Below are 13,524 nucleotides of genomic sequence, written 5' to 3' on the forward strand. Positions count from 1 at the left end.
TGAATGTGACAGTATGTTCATGTATAAAGTGTGAAGCTTAGTATGAAACCCCCGACAGTTTTGAAAGTATATTGAAAAATTGTTATTAGCCATTATATTGAGACACAAATTTCATATGCTAGGTTTGAGTGCAAGTAAATGCCAGTATATAGGTATTTAAATGAAAATAATATATAAGTATTTGAAATAAAGCGATTATATATATACATACAGTCAACACTGTGAATCATAGTTAAGAAAAATTGTGATTGCTCAATTACTGTAATATTATTATGATCTATTTTAGACAACAAGGTGTGAGTTTTGTGAATTATTTGTTTGGATTTTACGGTTCTTTGTGTGCAAGGTTGAGATGTAAGGTAGATATGGAATAAGTGAATCGATATAGTTTTTAAAGTTATTGCTATACTGGTATGATTGTGAATGAAAAAATTAAAAGAGTAGTAATAAAGAGGTGATTTTGAGAGAAAGACATAATTATTTTTTACAGAGTGATTAGTGGATAACGTTTTTACCTTTATTTTAACATCAACCCGTAGTAGTGGTATTGGACGAGCACTGTGATATACTCTTAGCAAATTTGGACAAATCATTTTGATTTTTAATGGCAAAAATGGGTGATGTGTCCGAGCGACGAGTCAATATAGTAGCATTTCTAATCCAAATATATTTACATCCGTTTTTTCTGGCAGCTGCTTTGCTTTCACGAAATAAGCATTTATTTTTTAATGTTAAATGTTCGTTCATATATATAGAACGAGAACTGCATGTGAAACCTAGTTGTTCAGTGTTAAGGCCTTTAGACATACGGAATGCACTAAGTATATTGTCTCTAGTCACACGCGATGATAACTTGACAATTATATTTTTCGGACGAATGTTATCTTCATTGCGGGCATGAGGAACACGATGTATCGAAAATATACTTTTAGGATCTATATTAAATTTGATAGCGGTTCCAACAGATTCAATTATGGATAATAAGTTTTCACCTCGCTTCTCGGGTACATTGCAAAGTTCAATGTTACATTGCCGTGATTGTTGCTCCATTGAATCTATTTTATTCTGTAAAAACTGTACTTGTCCTGATAGATTGTTTGAGGCAGATTCATTAGAACATTTTTTCAACTACAATGTTCACTGACGACAAAAATATATCTTAAAATAACCAATGTTGATGACTGCCATAAAATTCAAAAAGATCTGGACAATCTTTTTATTTTTTATAAAAAAAAAACATAATATCGATTAACACATCAAAATGTCTCCAAATAACTTTTTACCGTAAAAACGAAATAATAGACTATACCTATTGTATAAGTGATATATCAAGAGAACTAAATCGGTACGGGACTTGGGTGTTCAACTTGATTTCAAAATGAATTTCATCAAACATATAGACGCAATCACAGATAGTGCATATAAGCAATTAGGCCTGTATTCTAACTTCGTATTTGTTCAAAGTTCATTAGAATACGCGTGTAGCATATGGTCTCCTAGTTATAAAATACATACGAGTAGTATCGAGATAACACAAGAAAAACATATTAAATAATTATATTTTAAAAGTTTTAAAAAATTAGAGAGTTACAATGAAGCGTGTAAATCTTTCAATTGAGTCACTTTACAAAATAGAAGAAGACAATACGACATTGCATTGCTTAAGGACATTTTATCAAATAAAGTAGATTGCATCGAACTACTTGCAAAGATAACGTTTCAACAAACAAACACGACATACAAAATTATTTCAAATACCAAATGTAAGGGCCAACTATGTTCGAATCTCAGCTCTATGCCGTATTGCACAAACATATGACAAAGTTTTTCATTTATCGAAATATGAACTAAAATCTGAAATAAGAAAAATGCATAGAATAAAATAAACACACACACAGAGACACAGTTTTATTGTGTAATTCACTTTTATGCCTATTACTAACTATGTTTTTATATGGCAGGGGTCAGACGGTAAATATCATGAGAATATCCTTGAGATCTCGTCAATATTTATTGATCATATTGACATACCTCTCAAGACCTCAATATTGTATAAGATATTGGCATTAAAAACTGTGTAACCTCTAGCCAAATGCCAAGTGATTAGGCAGATTGCAAGATAGCATATATTTAAAAAAAAATTGACATAAAATCTAGATTTTTTGTGATCCATCACAATATCTGTCAATATTTATTGACTGTGTGAGCGTGCGTGCTATCAAAATTGTCAGTACAAAATCGATCTTTGGGAACTGCAGATATATGTGACAAAGAAATATTGAGTGCGGCTTCATCGTCTTCTATAGAAGAGTCTGAGCAATGTAATAACATAGTTCTCTTGTTTGTGAAATGTCACAAATGTCCACTACAAAAACAACATATATAAAAGAAATGAAGAACACGATCGTCTTTTGTCTATTTACAAAAATTGGAAGCCAAACGCCTCGAGAGAGGACGTGGGAAAGAAAATAAACAGCCTCAGATCAAATTTCCGTAAAAATTTAAAGAAAATTAAAACATCGAAACGTTCATTCATACGAAAGCAGGTAATTCTTGTAATGTTCAGCGTCCGAAATCTTGATTTCATTCTATAAATTTTATTTTATTTATTTCAGAATAACAATCAATAATAATAAATTCAAATGTGTATATCTATCGCGCATTGACATCCATCTTTTTACTCAACTACGTTTTTTCTTTGATTTATTCACAATTAATGCCAATATTATGTCAATACAGGCCTTATCGTCCGTTATTACGAAACACGTCTACTCGGAAGAATGATCTTCTGAACACTGACAATATTGAAGTCAATATCTATTCTATCTATATCTACAATTTTATTACTTGTTATATATTTTATCTTACCCATGCTTTAAATCCTCTATTAAAGATTCTAAAACAGTTAGCTTATTGCCAAAATTAAAACGCCCAATGTCCTAATAACCATTACATCATCCAAACGAGTGTTGTAATAAAATTCAGTACCTACAACATTATATCATCCGTTTTCATAATAACACTCCTTTGGATGATATTATGGTTACTTGGACTGGCTTTTTTAATGTTAGCAGTAAGCTAACTGTTTCAGAATCTTTTGTAGAGGATTCATATAATGGGTGTAGATAAAGTCTTGTATGCAACTGTTGATAATTAGGTATTAAAACACTCATGTGACACTATTATCACATTCGTGTTTACCCCTTGTTACACAACAGTTGCAAAAATAACTATATATATTTATAATAATATATATTATAAATATATGTACTACTATATACTAATTATATGCTACCTGTAAAGACTTACTTCGTAAACACTTGTGTGTCGAGAGTAGCGCTCATAACAACAATGTTGAGGTTTGGATTGAGGTACAACGCTCGTCGTAGCAGCAGCAGAGTGACGTCAGTATTGACGTCACGCTCGTGTGCCTCGTCTATTAACACGTGGCTACAACCAGAGAGTCCTGTCGCAACAAAATGCCTTACATAATTTATGCGTCTTAAACAGGCCAGATTTATTACTTTAGTGTGCGTGACAAGATATGTCTTACACTCGCGATTTGTATGTAACTTTGAATTATTGTGCATGCATTGCTCAAATTAGATGTTAACGATAAGCCTCAATTTTTTTCGACGTCACAGCCTAACTAGGTAAATAAATGATCTAAGTAAAATGCTATTTTCAGTAGTAGCCTGACATAGAGCCGATATCATCGTTTTTTTTATATTAGATGGGCAAACGGGCTAGCGGCTAGCTCGATAGAAAATTATAGAAAACTGGGTGTATTTTTTCTCTGCCATAGTGCCATTTGTTTTTGAAACGGTGGTAGTGACATAATAGACATAAAAAAAAGTCAAGGAGTCAAATTGATTGTAAAATTTTTCGAATATGATACATGACCTATATATGTAAGTATCATTTGGTATAAACTGGCAAAATGGCACAGTTGATGTGATCAGGGTCATATTGCGGTATGCAAGGCCTGGTCAACATACAAAGAATGACGGTGAACAAACTTTTTTCTTATTAGTTCCGCAGCAAGTAGGCTTTACTAGTTTTTTTTAATTATAAGCATAAAAGTTGTATATTCTTAAGACTACACGACAGAGGCGAGGCTAATAATACGAAGTGCAACTATTTTGTGTTCTGTATTCATAAAGTAAAATGAAACACATTTATAATCATAACTGCGTACAAATTACTATGATGAAGTTTGCTTGGACAGATCACGCTACCTTATTTTTTTTTTATGGAATAGGAGGACAAACGAGCGTACGGGTCACCTGTTGTTAAGTGATCACCGCCGCCCACATTCTCTTGCAACACCAGAGGAATCACAGGAGCGTAGCCGGCCATTAAGGAAGGTGTACGCGCTTTTTTGAAGGTACACATGTCGTAACGTCCCGGAAACACCGCACAAGGAAGTTCATCCCACAGCTTTGCAGTATGTGGAAGAAAGCTCCTTGAAAACCGCCACAAATCCATATGGTGGGGATGATATCCTAACTTGAGGCGCACGACAGTGCGAAGGTGGAATTCGGCGGCAGGAATCAGGTTGAACAGCTCTTCGGAACACTTTGCCGAATAGGGCCGACTTTACCCTAAACTCGGTGAGTTACTTATCCGAGCGTGTTAGCTTATACTAATAATAATGAGGGCGAAGTTATAAAAACAACGACGACCAGCTGGTCAAACACGAACCACGAGGAATATCTTGTAATAAACTTAAAAGGTTAAATACAAGCAACGTGTTACAAGCTAACATATCCTGGCGGGCAGGCAGTGAACAAAGACAACAGACAGTTTATAAGGCTGCATACCTACCACAGAGTATGTATTTGCATAAGTACCAAAGAGTATGTATTTGCATACCTACCACAGAGTATGTATTCTGTTAACTTTTCACAGAGCGTTATAACTAATTACCGTTAACACTAAAGTCTATGGAAGGCATATTAACGAACCAGGATTGAACTGTAGTCTTCTTAATAACACTCCTGAAGTACAGTACAGAATAGCTCCCCCTGGCGGACGAGGACATCGAGAGTGAAGTCTCACTTGGTAACCAACCGTCTCTCCCACCTGCAACCAAACACAACACTTAATAATCACAAACAGTAGAGGCCCTTATGAACATTTCTCTTTAACCGACTTCAAAAAGGATGAGGTTCTCAATTCGATCGGTGTTTTTATGTATGTACACCGATTACGCTAAGGTTTATGAACCGATTTACGTGATTCTTCTTTAGTTTGATGGGGAATCGTTTCCATTTTGTCCCATAACAACTTTACATAGTTTGGCCCAATATTTTTCATTTTATGAACATTTTTATTAAAATTTCATTTTCCACTTTCTGTTGAGCCTGTAAGTTTTAGCATTTATTAAAAACTTGTAAGGGATAGTTCAAGAAGGTGTTATCATTTAAGTCATTTTTATTTTAAATATCTTTACCACTCAAGTTTTTAAACGATTATTTTAAAATTTTGCAAATTAGTGAAAACTTCAAAATAATAATAAGCAGAAGGTGCACTCAGTGTCAAATGTTCACTAGGTCACACACTCGCGTAGTATGAGATCTCAAAGTAACTCGGAGTAATCTGCCGTGTGTTAGCACTCGGCTCGAACTTGGCTAAATATAATCGAAAGTTTATTAAATTTGACGTTATTTTACGGAAATCCATAATTATCCTTTTTTTTGAGTTATCTCTACACGAGGCATCTTCAGGAGATGTTGACTCGCCAAATTCTGGCACGAGACTCGATTTATTCTATAGAAACGCGTGTCGAATTGATTGAAGACAAATATTAGCGGAAATTTAAGTCAAGATAACTCAAAAAAATTGGATAAGAATAATCGAGTTCATTCACAAACATTTGGTTATTAGATGGCGCTAGGTATAGCAAAGGAACTCAGTTCAGTCTCTAGATGCTTTCGTGGCGTTGTTTATTAGAAGGGACCCCGATATATTACGATATTCCATGATTATACTTGTACTAGGTAAAGCTGATTTTCTTATGTAGTATGGTAATCAATTTTCATTCAACAACGGTAACATATTTTTTATGGTAGGTCATGAAACAAACATTTAAGTGAGTTATGCAGTAAGCAGTAACTACACGGTGCTTTGAAACTTATTTTCTTTAAGAAAGCCACGTACATCCTCACAATACTACGTGAGACTATGTCGAATGCCACGTACATCTTCGCTCTGCTAAGATGCCGGCTATGGGCGCCTTTTTGCCATTAAGCAGTAATTTGTAAGCATTAAAGTGTTTCGGTCTAAATGGCGCCGCGCCGTAGCTAGTGAAATTACTGGGGAAATGAGACTTAACATCTTCCGTCTCAAGGTGACGAGCGCAATTGTAGTGCCGCTCAGAATTTTTGGGGTTTTTCAAGAATCTTGAGCGGCACTGCATTGTAATAGATTTCAATTACCATCAGCTGCACATCCTGCTCGTCAAGTCCCTCAATGTCATAAACAAACATCTTTGATGCAGCAACCATACTCAACTATTCAGCTACTTACACCCTCAGCCAGTTCATCGGCCACCCTCTGCGCCAGTCCGACAGCGGCGACCCTCCTCGGCTCGGACACCAGTATCGTACTCCGAGCGCCGCAGTGCCGCAGTATCGCGGCCGGTACTCGCGTGGACTTACCACACCCCGCAGCGCCCACTATCACTGCGACGCGGGACTCGGATATCGTCGAGTTAATTTGGTCTCTGTCATTTTTAGAATGTCAATGATTAAAGGACGTCGTACATAACCTTGCCAATAACTATTCTCATTTTAAACAGTTTTTTATCCATAAGTGATATCCCTCATTTCTGGGATTGAATATACAAATGTAATCTGTCCAAATTCATGGACGACGCGAGACTCGAATCCGCGCCTCTCGGGTTCCATCTGAGGGTTCTTAATAAGTGAGCCAACCGTCCGAGTGACGCATCGATCGCAAATCTTGAAATATATTGTCCTGATCAATCCAATAATCCTAATATCGGAGTTTGAATGCGCAGGTTCGAGTCCCGCATCGTCCATGAATTTTGGTACAAATTAAATTTGAATATTCTGATTTTTATATGGGTTAGAAGTGGCAAACGGCATGGTGGTTCACGTAGTGGCAAGTTAACCGATCCGGGAGGATCAGAGGATGTGCTGTTGGCCTTAACCTTAATAGTGTCCCGCGCCTCATGGGTTCCGTCCAAGTGCTCCTACCAACTGAGCCTACCGTCATAGTGACGCATTGAACGTAAATCTTGATATGTCTTCTTCAACTTTCAGCTATTGGTCAAAAGCTAAGTATATGGCCTTCATAATAATAATGCATACATAAATGCAAAATAAATATAAAGCGAAGGAAAGACATCTTTAGTTAAATTTACCAAGATAATTAAATCTAGCAACAAACTAAGGAATAAAAACAATTCTGAGGCACACACGATTACACGTCAAGACTGTGTTTTATGTCACTAGTGATGTCATAAATACTCACGCGTATTCATCGATTGGTAGTGGTGTTAGCGTCTCATCGTATCTCTCGAACGTTGCCTGAAGGTTCCGCTCACGCCGCGACAAGGCTGTCAAAGATGGCGGCTCTATGGTCTTGCCGAACACCGGGTGCGCCTGCGTTCTAAAATCTGTTATGATAAATAATTGTTCTAGAAGGAAATATCAAGTCTCTTTTTCTACAACGTTTCAAGGGTTGTACACAGCATTAAACTAATAATTTGATTTAAAAAAAAGTGTGTTTACTCATTCTAGAAACAACAATATTGTAATAAAGAATTTATAAATTACAAACAATAAAAATATTTTTCCTACCGCCTAATTTAGTTAAATAATGTTTAGGTAAATATCATTAAATTATACAATTAGAAGGAATATTAGTTGTAGGTTACATACACATTGTGATAGATAACAACTCCTCCAGCTCAAACATTTGGTCGTATAACTAAGTTTCACTCAAAACTAAAATATGTCACTTGTACAATCGAATCAATCAATCACCAAGAGTGAGCCCCTCAAGCTTTGACAGTTCAAAGTATAAATTGTCAAACCTTTCCTTTGGTCGATTAAAACTAACGTCAAGGCGTCAATTTGAGTGTCCGTGTCCGCATGAAAATTTTCTCTGATCCTTTTTTCCTTACCAAAAGAAGTATAACTTCAAAAAAAATTTAAATCTTGTTCGGGCATGAGAACTTCCAACACATGTAACTGATTTCGTGTACGTGGCATGCCTTAATTTGTAGTACCGATACGCAATCAAGCGAGCCGGTACGAACAATAACGATGCGGCAGGAGGGGGATGCTACTCTCCTTCATACCGGTTGTAATTATTACTACACATCATCGTCTATCGTCAAGGTATCGCAAATAACAGATTTTTACAACGTAGTAATGCCAAAACTTATATTTTTAAATTTTGTCTGTCATTCTGTCAGTTTGTTCCAAAGCGGCTAGATCCATTTTAAATGGCTAGCTAATGTTATAAAGAATACCATAATTTATACACTCCGTAAATTCGTGCACTTTCTACAAAAAATATTAAAATCAAATAACTCACCTGGTGTGCTTGTTTCATCAGCGTTTTCGATCAAACCTTCACAGCCATCTGTTGGCATAAAAATTGAAGATAAAGTAGAACTTTACAAGCCTTAGAAAATTTATACGTCTAGACAGAGTCTCTCGCTGTTATACAACCGATAAAAGGCCAGGGATATTAGTTTAATGTGCGTAACAATCTAAATAGCTAAATTTAGTACAGAGATAGACAAGAGCCTGGGAAAGGACATAGGCTACCTTTTATCGCGAATAAAAGCCTTGGTGGGGTTAAAATAGAGTGTGGAAATTTGTATGAAAGTTCGTCAATATCGAGGATAAAACAATGAAAGTTTTAAATATTTGTTCTATCAAGTTTTTAAAAATTAGACCTGTGTGGGGTGAAAAAGAGGGATGAAAGTTTTATAGTTGGTAGCTTATAAAAATGTATTAACCACAGCAGTTTGTTGTGTATTATTTGCAGAGTGTGAGTATATTAAATAATAAAAAATCCTGCTCAAATTAACTATTGCAGGCGCACGAAGTTGCGCATAAAAGCTAGTATATACAATATATTGAGCATTGAGATCAACAACTTACCAACATCATCAATGGTAGAGTCTTTTTGTACTGCAATTGGGAAATTATAGCTTCTTTCAGAGGCCTCTTTCAATGTTGACTCGTATACATTCTCTGCGAAAATAGTATTAAAAATAACTTTTAATAAAGCTCTGTCGGTTGCTGCTCGTCGCATGACTGATTTGTTTGTCGGGTCTCTTATAAGCACTATAATGAAATTTAAAAAAATAAACAAAGTTGTTGCGTCCTCAATATATTATATTTTTTTATAAAATCTTTCTGACAATGTTTGGTCGCTGATATATATATATATATATATCTAAGAGACATAACTTTATAGTAATTCGTATTTTATTAGTTCACTGTTACGCGTGAATGTCGGCGGCGGTGATCACTTAACACCAGGTGACCCTTACGCTCGTTTGTCCTCCTTTACGGTAAAAAAAAGCGTTTTAAACCAAAAATTTCGAATTAGTTGAGTGAGTTGGGTAAAGGCTCGGTCACTTGGCCTCCGCGGAGAGATGCCGCTGCGTTATATGTCTTCTACCACATTTATCACAGGCAAAAGCTGTTTGACTCATAGACTAGAATATATACTGCGTATAGACGACCCGACAGTCCACATAGCTTGTCAATGTGTGCGTAAGACAGGGGTTTGATATTAAATAAATACCAAGGGGCTAGCTAATGCCCAGCGTGGGTAACTGCAGTTACACCTTTTCACACATTGACAGTTATCAGGTTGTCTGTACACTATGACTTAGACATTGAAAACTCCGCTTTATTGCATTTTCAGTTTGAATTCACCTGTAATCGCTAGTAAGCACCAACAATGGCAATAGACATTGATACAGGGGCGTGGATTGGTTTTCTAGCAATGTAGGCACTGTGGACTTAACTAGTCGTAGTTGAGTATTGTATTGAGTGTATCTAGCTCAAGGAAATATTTTATGAGTGGGTCTTCAATAGAAGTTTGGTAATAAAATAACAGCACCAAATTAAACTAAATAGACTTTAACACTAGTGCTATAATTATTTAGGTTAATAACAAGGCAGGCACTGCCTAATTGCCTATATGATATGCACACCCCTGCATTGATACACAAAAAAAGGGGTTTATCAGACTTTATCATTTGAACACAACTAAGAAAACTAAAACCCTTATCAAAAATTACTCAGCAAAAACAGCAGTAATTGGCAATATTCAATGACAGTAATGGTTTATGAATAAAATTGTTAAGGCTAACTTGCTTCCATGTCCCCAAAGTAATGATGAACAAGTTGGAAATGGATTTACATATGTTTTGACTTAGATGTCACATCAAAATGAGGCCTATTCTGATTTAGGTGAAATAGAAACAAACTTACTTATACCACCCTGATATTCATTCCAAATTTTATCAATCCTTTCTATAGATTTTTCACTAATTGTTATATGTAATGGGGTATTCAATGTACTCCGGATTTGCTCCAAAACATCCTGTTTATATATTGGGTTTCCTTGCTTGTCAATTCGTCCACTTATATAGAGCCAGTGCAAAGCTTGTATTGCTGCCTTTTCTGCTGCTTGCCGCTTTGAGACTGCTGAACTGAAGTAAAAAGTTTTGTTTAAATCCTAATATTTACTATGATGTTAATTACAATTTGATATCTCATTACCATAACCAAAGATCTTGACAGACATCTTGTCCCAGTATATGGGTGTTGCAGGAGGTGACTGAGGGCTGTTCAATGTGGGAGAGTTAAGTGGCTGTCTAACAATGTCAGGATAAACAGGCTCGACTTGACCATAGCAAAGTGCTACGCAAAACTAGCATGAAGTAGAGGCCCAGCACAGGTATGTTTTTCATCGGTTGGTGTTGAGAACGGGCATAAATTTATTGATTAAATAGCTTAGGAGGTTGCTCTATTCTCAAGGTGTAGTATCATCAAGAAATTCATTTATTTTATAGTAACCATGAAGTGTGTTATGTCATATCTGATAGGGCACTAAAAAGTTTAGACTTGTAATGAAATATAAGCCTCTAAATTACCTTTCAAATTTCATTTTCTCTGGCCATAAAAATAAATAGGTGCAAGACCAATCATTCTGAGCTACTTTCTTCTTGCTGCCTTTAATTAACACTTGGGTTTGCTTGTATTGCACATCAAACATCTTATCTGGTATCTTTGTTGCCAATTCATTGAGAGTTACTCGTGGGCTTGAGAATAATTGTTTGATATTATTTAATTCTGTAATGAAAAATGTTTAGAACTGTTTATTTTAAGTTTCATGAAAACACTATGGACAACCCAAACTCAAAGTATGCGGGGATGCTGATGCTCAAACGGAATGACATTGGTTTAGGTAACATCAATATCCAGAGAGTGATTTGTTAATTATTAAAGTGATAACCCTCACATATGGGATTATTCACACAAATTAAATCTGAAAAAAATATTATGAATATTATGGGGCTCGATCACGCGATCTCTAGACAAGATTTATCAATGATATGTCACTTGAACAGTTGGCTCCATGGAAGAGCGCTCGCTCGATTCGAGTCTTGCAATGTTCATATGTTTTTGTCTCATTTGTGTATCCAGAGAGTGTATAATATCAGCAGTAAAAACAATCATTTATATCTGGAGGTAATACAGCCACATTTCAAACACTATATCATTAGTATCTGAGTGCATTAAAATTTATACCATTAGCCTCATCGAACCATTTTGGTACATCATTTACATTGATTCCTCTAGACTTGTTTCAAAGTATTTTATATATATATATATATATATATATATATATATATATATATATATATATATATCTTTGTTGAAATCTTGCAAATGCCTTGCAAAGCATTTATACTCTAAATAATCAGAAATATTTGAGTAGGCCTTACTGCTAAGTTGATAATTATTATAAATAAACAAATATTATACCTTTTTCACTTTGTGATGTTTCATCTTTAAGCAAATTGTTGTCTAAACTCTTGGAATAATACTTTTTATGTACTAAATATGAGAGATATCTTTGGTGTTGTGGTCCTCTTAATCTGATGTGGTCGTAATTTGAACATAATCCTGAAAAATTTTAGCCTAAGGTTAAGACAATCAAAAGTCTCACTTACAAGTTATATATATATATATATATAAGTTATATATATATATAAGTTATATATATATATATATATATATATATATATATATATTAATACAATTTTATATTAGAGAAAGAGGCTTACATGTAAGAACACTTTCTGATTTATGGTGATATAGTGATAAATGTGTAAATCTATCTTTATTGCTCTACAAACTATTATTTATAATATTATTCTATTGTATAAGTGTCATGTAATGGCAATGGCAATAGATAGTACATTTAGGTAATAGGAACTGAATAGGTGGAATAATTATTTACGCTGAAAGTGAATTTTTTTTGTTGAAACCAATTTTATAGGAACTTGGTACTATTATTCTAGATTTAAAATTTAAAGCCATCATATTACCTATTAGTTATACTAATTATTCAAAGGTTATGTTACTTACTACAAATGTTTAAAATTTGTGCGCCACGCTGACTGTAGTAAAGACTTGATGATAGTAAGATCTTTCTAAGGAACATTTTATTTAATTTCAGTTTAAATGTATTGTGCAACAGTTTTACTTTTTCTACTAATTTTAATTTACATTGCAGCTGAAGTGAAGACTGAACTATATTTAAAAAAATGTAAACAAATGACAAAGATAATTTAAACACTATATTCAACAAATTATTGATAAATGATAAGACCAAAGAGAATTAAACCACTACACCCAACCCAAAAACCGTACGAATGAAACAAAAAGATCCCAAAGGCTGGACGTCGTCAGTAGTGTGTGGGCGCAAGTGGATAGATTAATGTACTATTAGTGTCAATGTGTCAAGTGTTTCTCGCCGCCTCCGCAGTTCCGTCGTGACCACAATTCATGTAATTGCATCGAAATATCGGCATCAAATTAATAATCCCCCGCCCCACCTCCATGAAATGCCTCCTCACCTTTCTTTTCGCTTCTTTTGTAAATACTCTATGTAAATATATTAAACAAAATAATATTAAGTTATACCTAACACAATAAATGTTTTATATAAGTAATATTATTAGTGTTTGTCCATTATAATCTAACAGCATGTATATTTGTTTCAGGTATAATAAGAAAATAAATCTGTTTTGATTCTGGGCACCGGTCATTACTATAATCACTTGTAAATTCGTTTACACCGATCAAATGACACACTCTTAAGCTTGTTGGTCTACTGAAACGTGACATTGGCGAGTTGTGGTGTCCCTTCCACAGAAGCCACTAGAAAGAATAGAATAGAAACCTTTCAACTTTTCTTTAACTCTGTCACTGCCCACTGGTCATAAAATGG

At 34.8% G+C, this 13,524-nt stretch overlaps 1 protein-coding gene across 5 annotated transcripts in view; it reads right to left on the reverse strand.

Annotated features, from left to right (window-relative positions):
• LOC126978527 (ATP-dependent RNA helicase DHX30-like) overlaps positions 1-12,897 on the reverse strand; it is a 31,833-nt gene extending 18,936 nt beyond the window's left edge. For 3 of the 5 annotated variants that reach the window (XM_050827458.1, XM_050827448.1, XM_050827466.1), the window contains exons 1-10: positions 12,660-12,867; positions 12,054-12,194; positions 11,159-11,357; positions 10,494-10,714; positions 9,147-9,239; positions 8,572-8,619; positions 7,501-7,645; positions 6,532-6,727; positions 4,968-5,085; positions 3,310-3,466 (exon numbers count right to left, since the gene is read on the reverse strand). In XM_050827458.1, the coding sequence (XP_050683415.1) occupies positions 3,310-3,466; positions 4,968-5,085; positions 6,532-6,727; positions 7,501-7,645; positions 8,572-8,619; positions 9,147-9,239; positions 10,494-10,714; positions 11,159-11,357; positions 12,054-12,194; positions 12,660-12,735 (1,394 nt within the window). In that variant the 5' untranslated portion in view covers positions 12,736-12,867. Of the gene's footprint in view, positions 1-3,309; positions 3,467-4,967; positions 5,086-6,531; positions 6,728-7,500; positions 7,646-8,571; positions 8,620-9,146; positions 9,240-10,493; positions 10,715-11,158; positions 11,358-12,053; positions 12,195-12,659 lie in introns of those variants that run through there. The other 2 variants (XM_050827441.1, XM_050827472.1) reach the window with 2 other exon arrangements.
• Between the last annotated feature and the right edge of the window lie 627 nt (positions 12,898-13,524).

The sequence above is a fragment of the Leptidea sinapis genome, chromosome 3 (genome assembly GCF_905404315.1).
Source record: "Leptidea sinapis chromosome 3, ilLepSina1.1, whole genome shotgun sequence".
In the NCBI taxonomy this organism is placed as follows: domain Eukaryota; kingdom Metazoa; phylum Arthropoda; class Insecta; order Lepidoptera; family Pieridae; genus Leptidea; species Leptidea sinapis.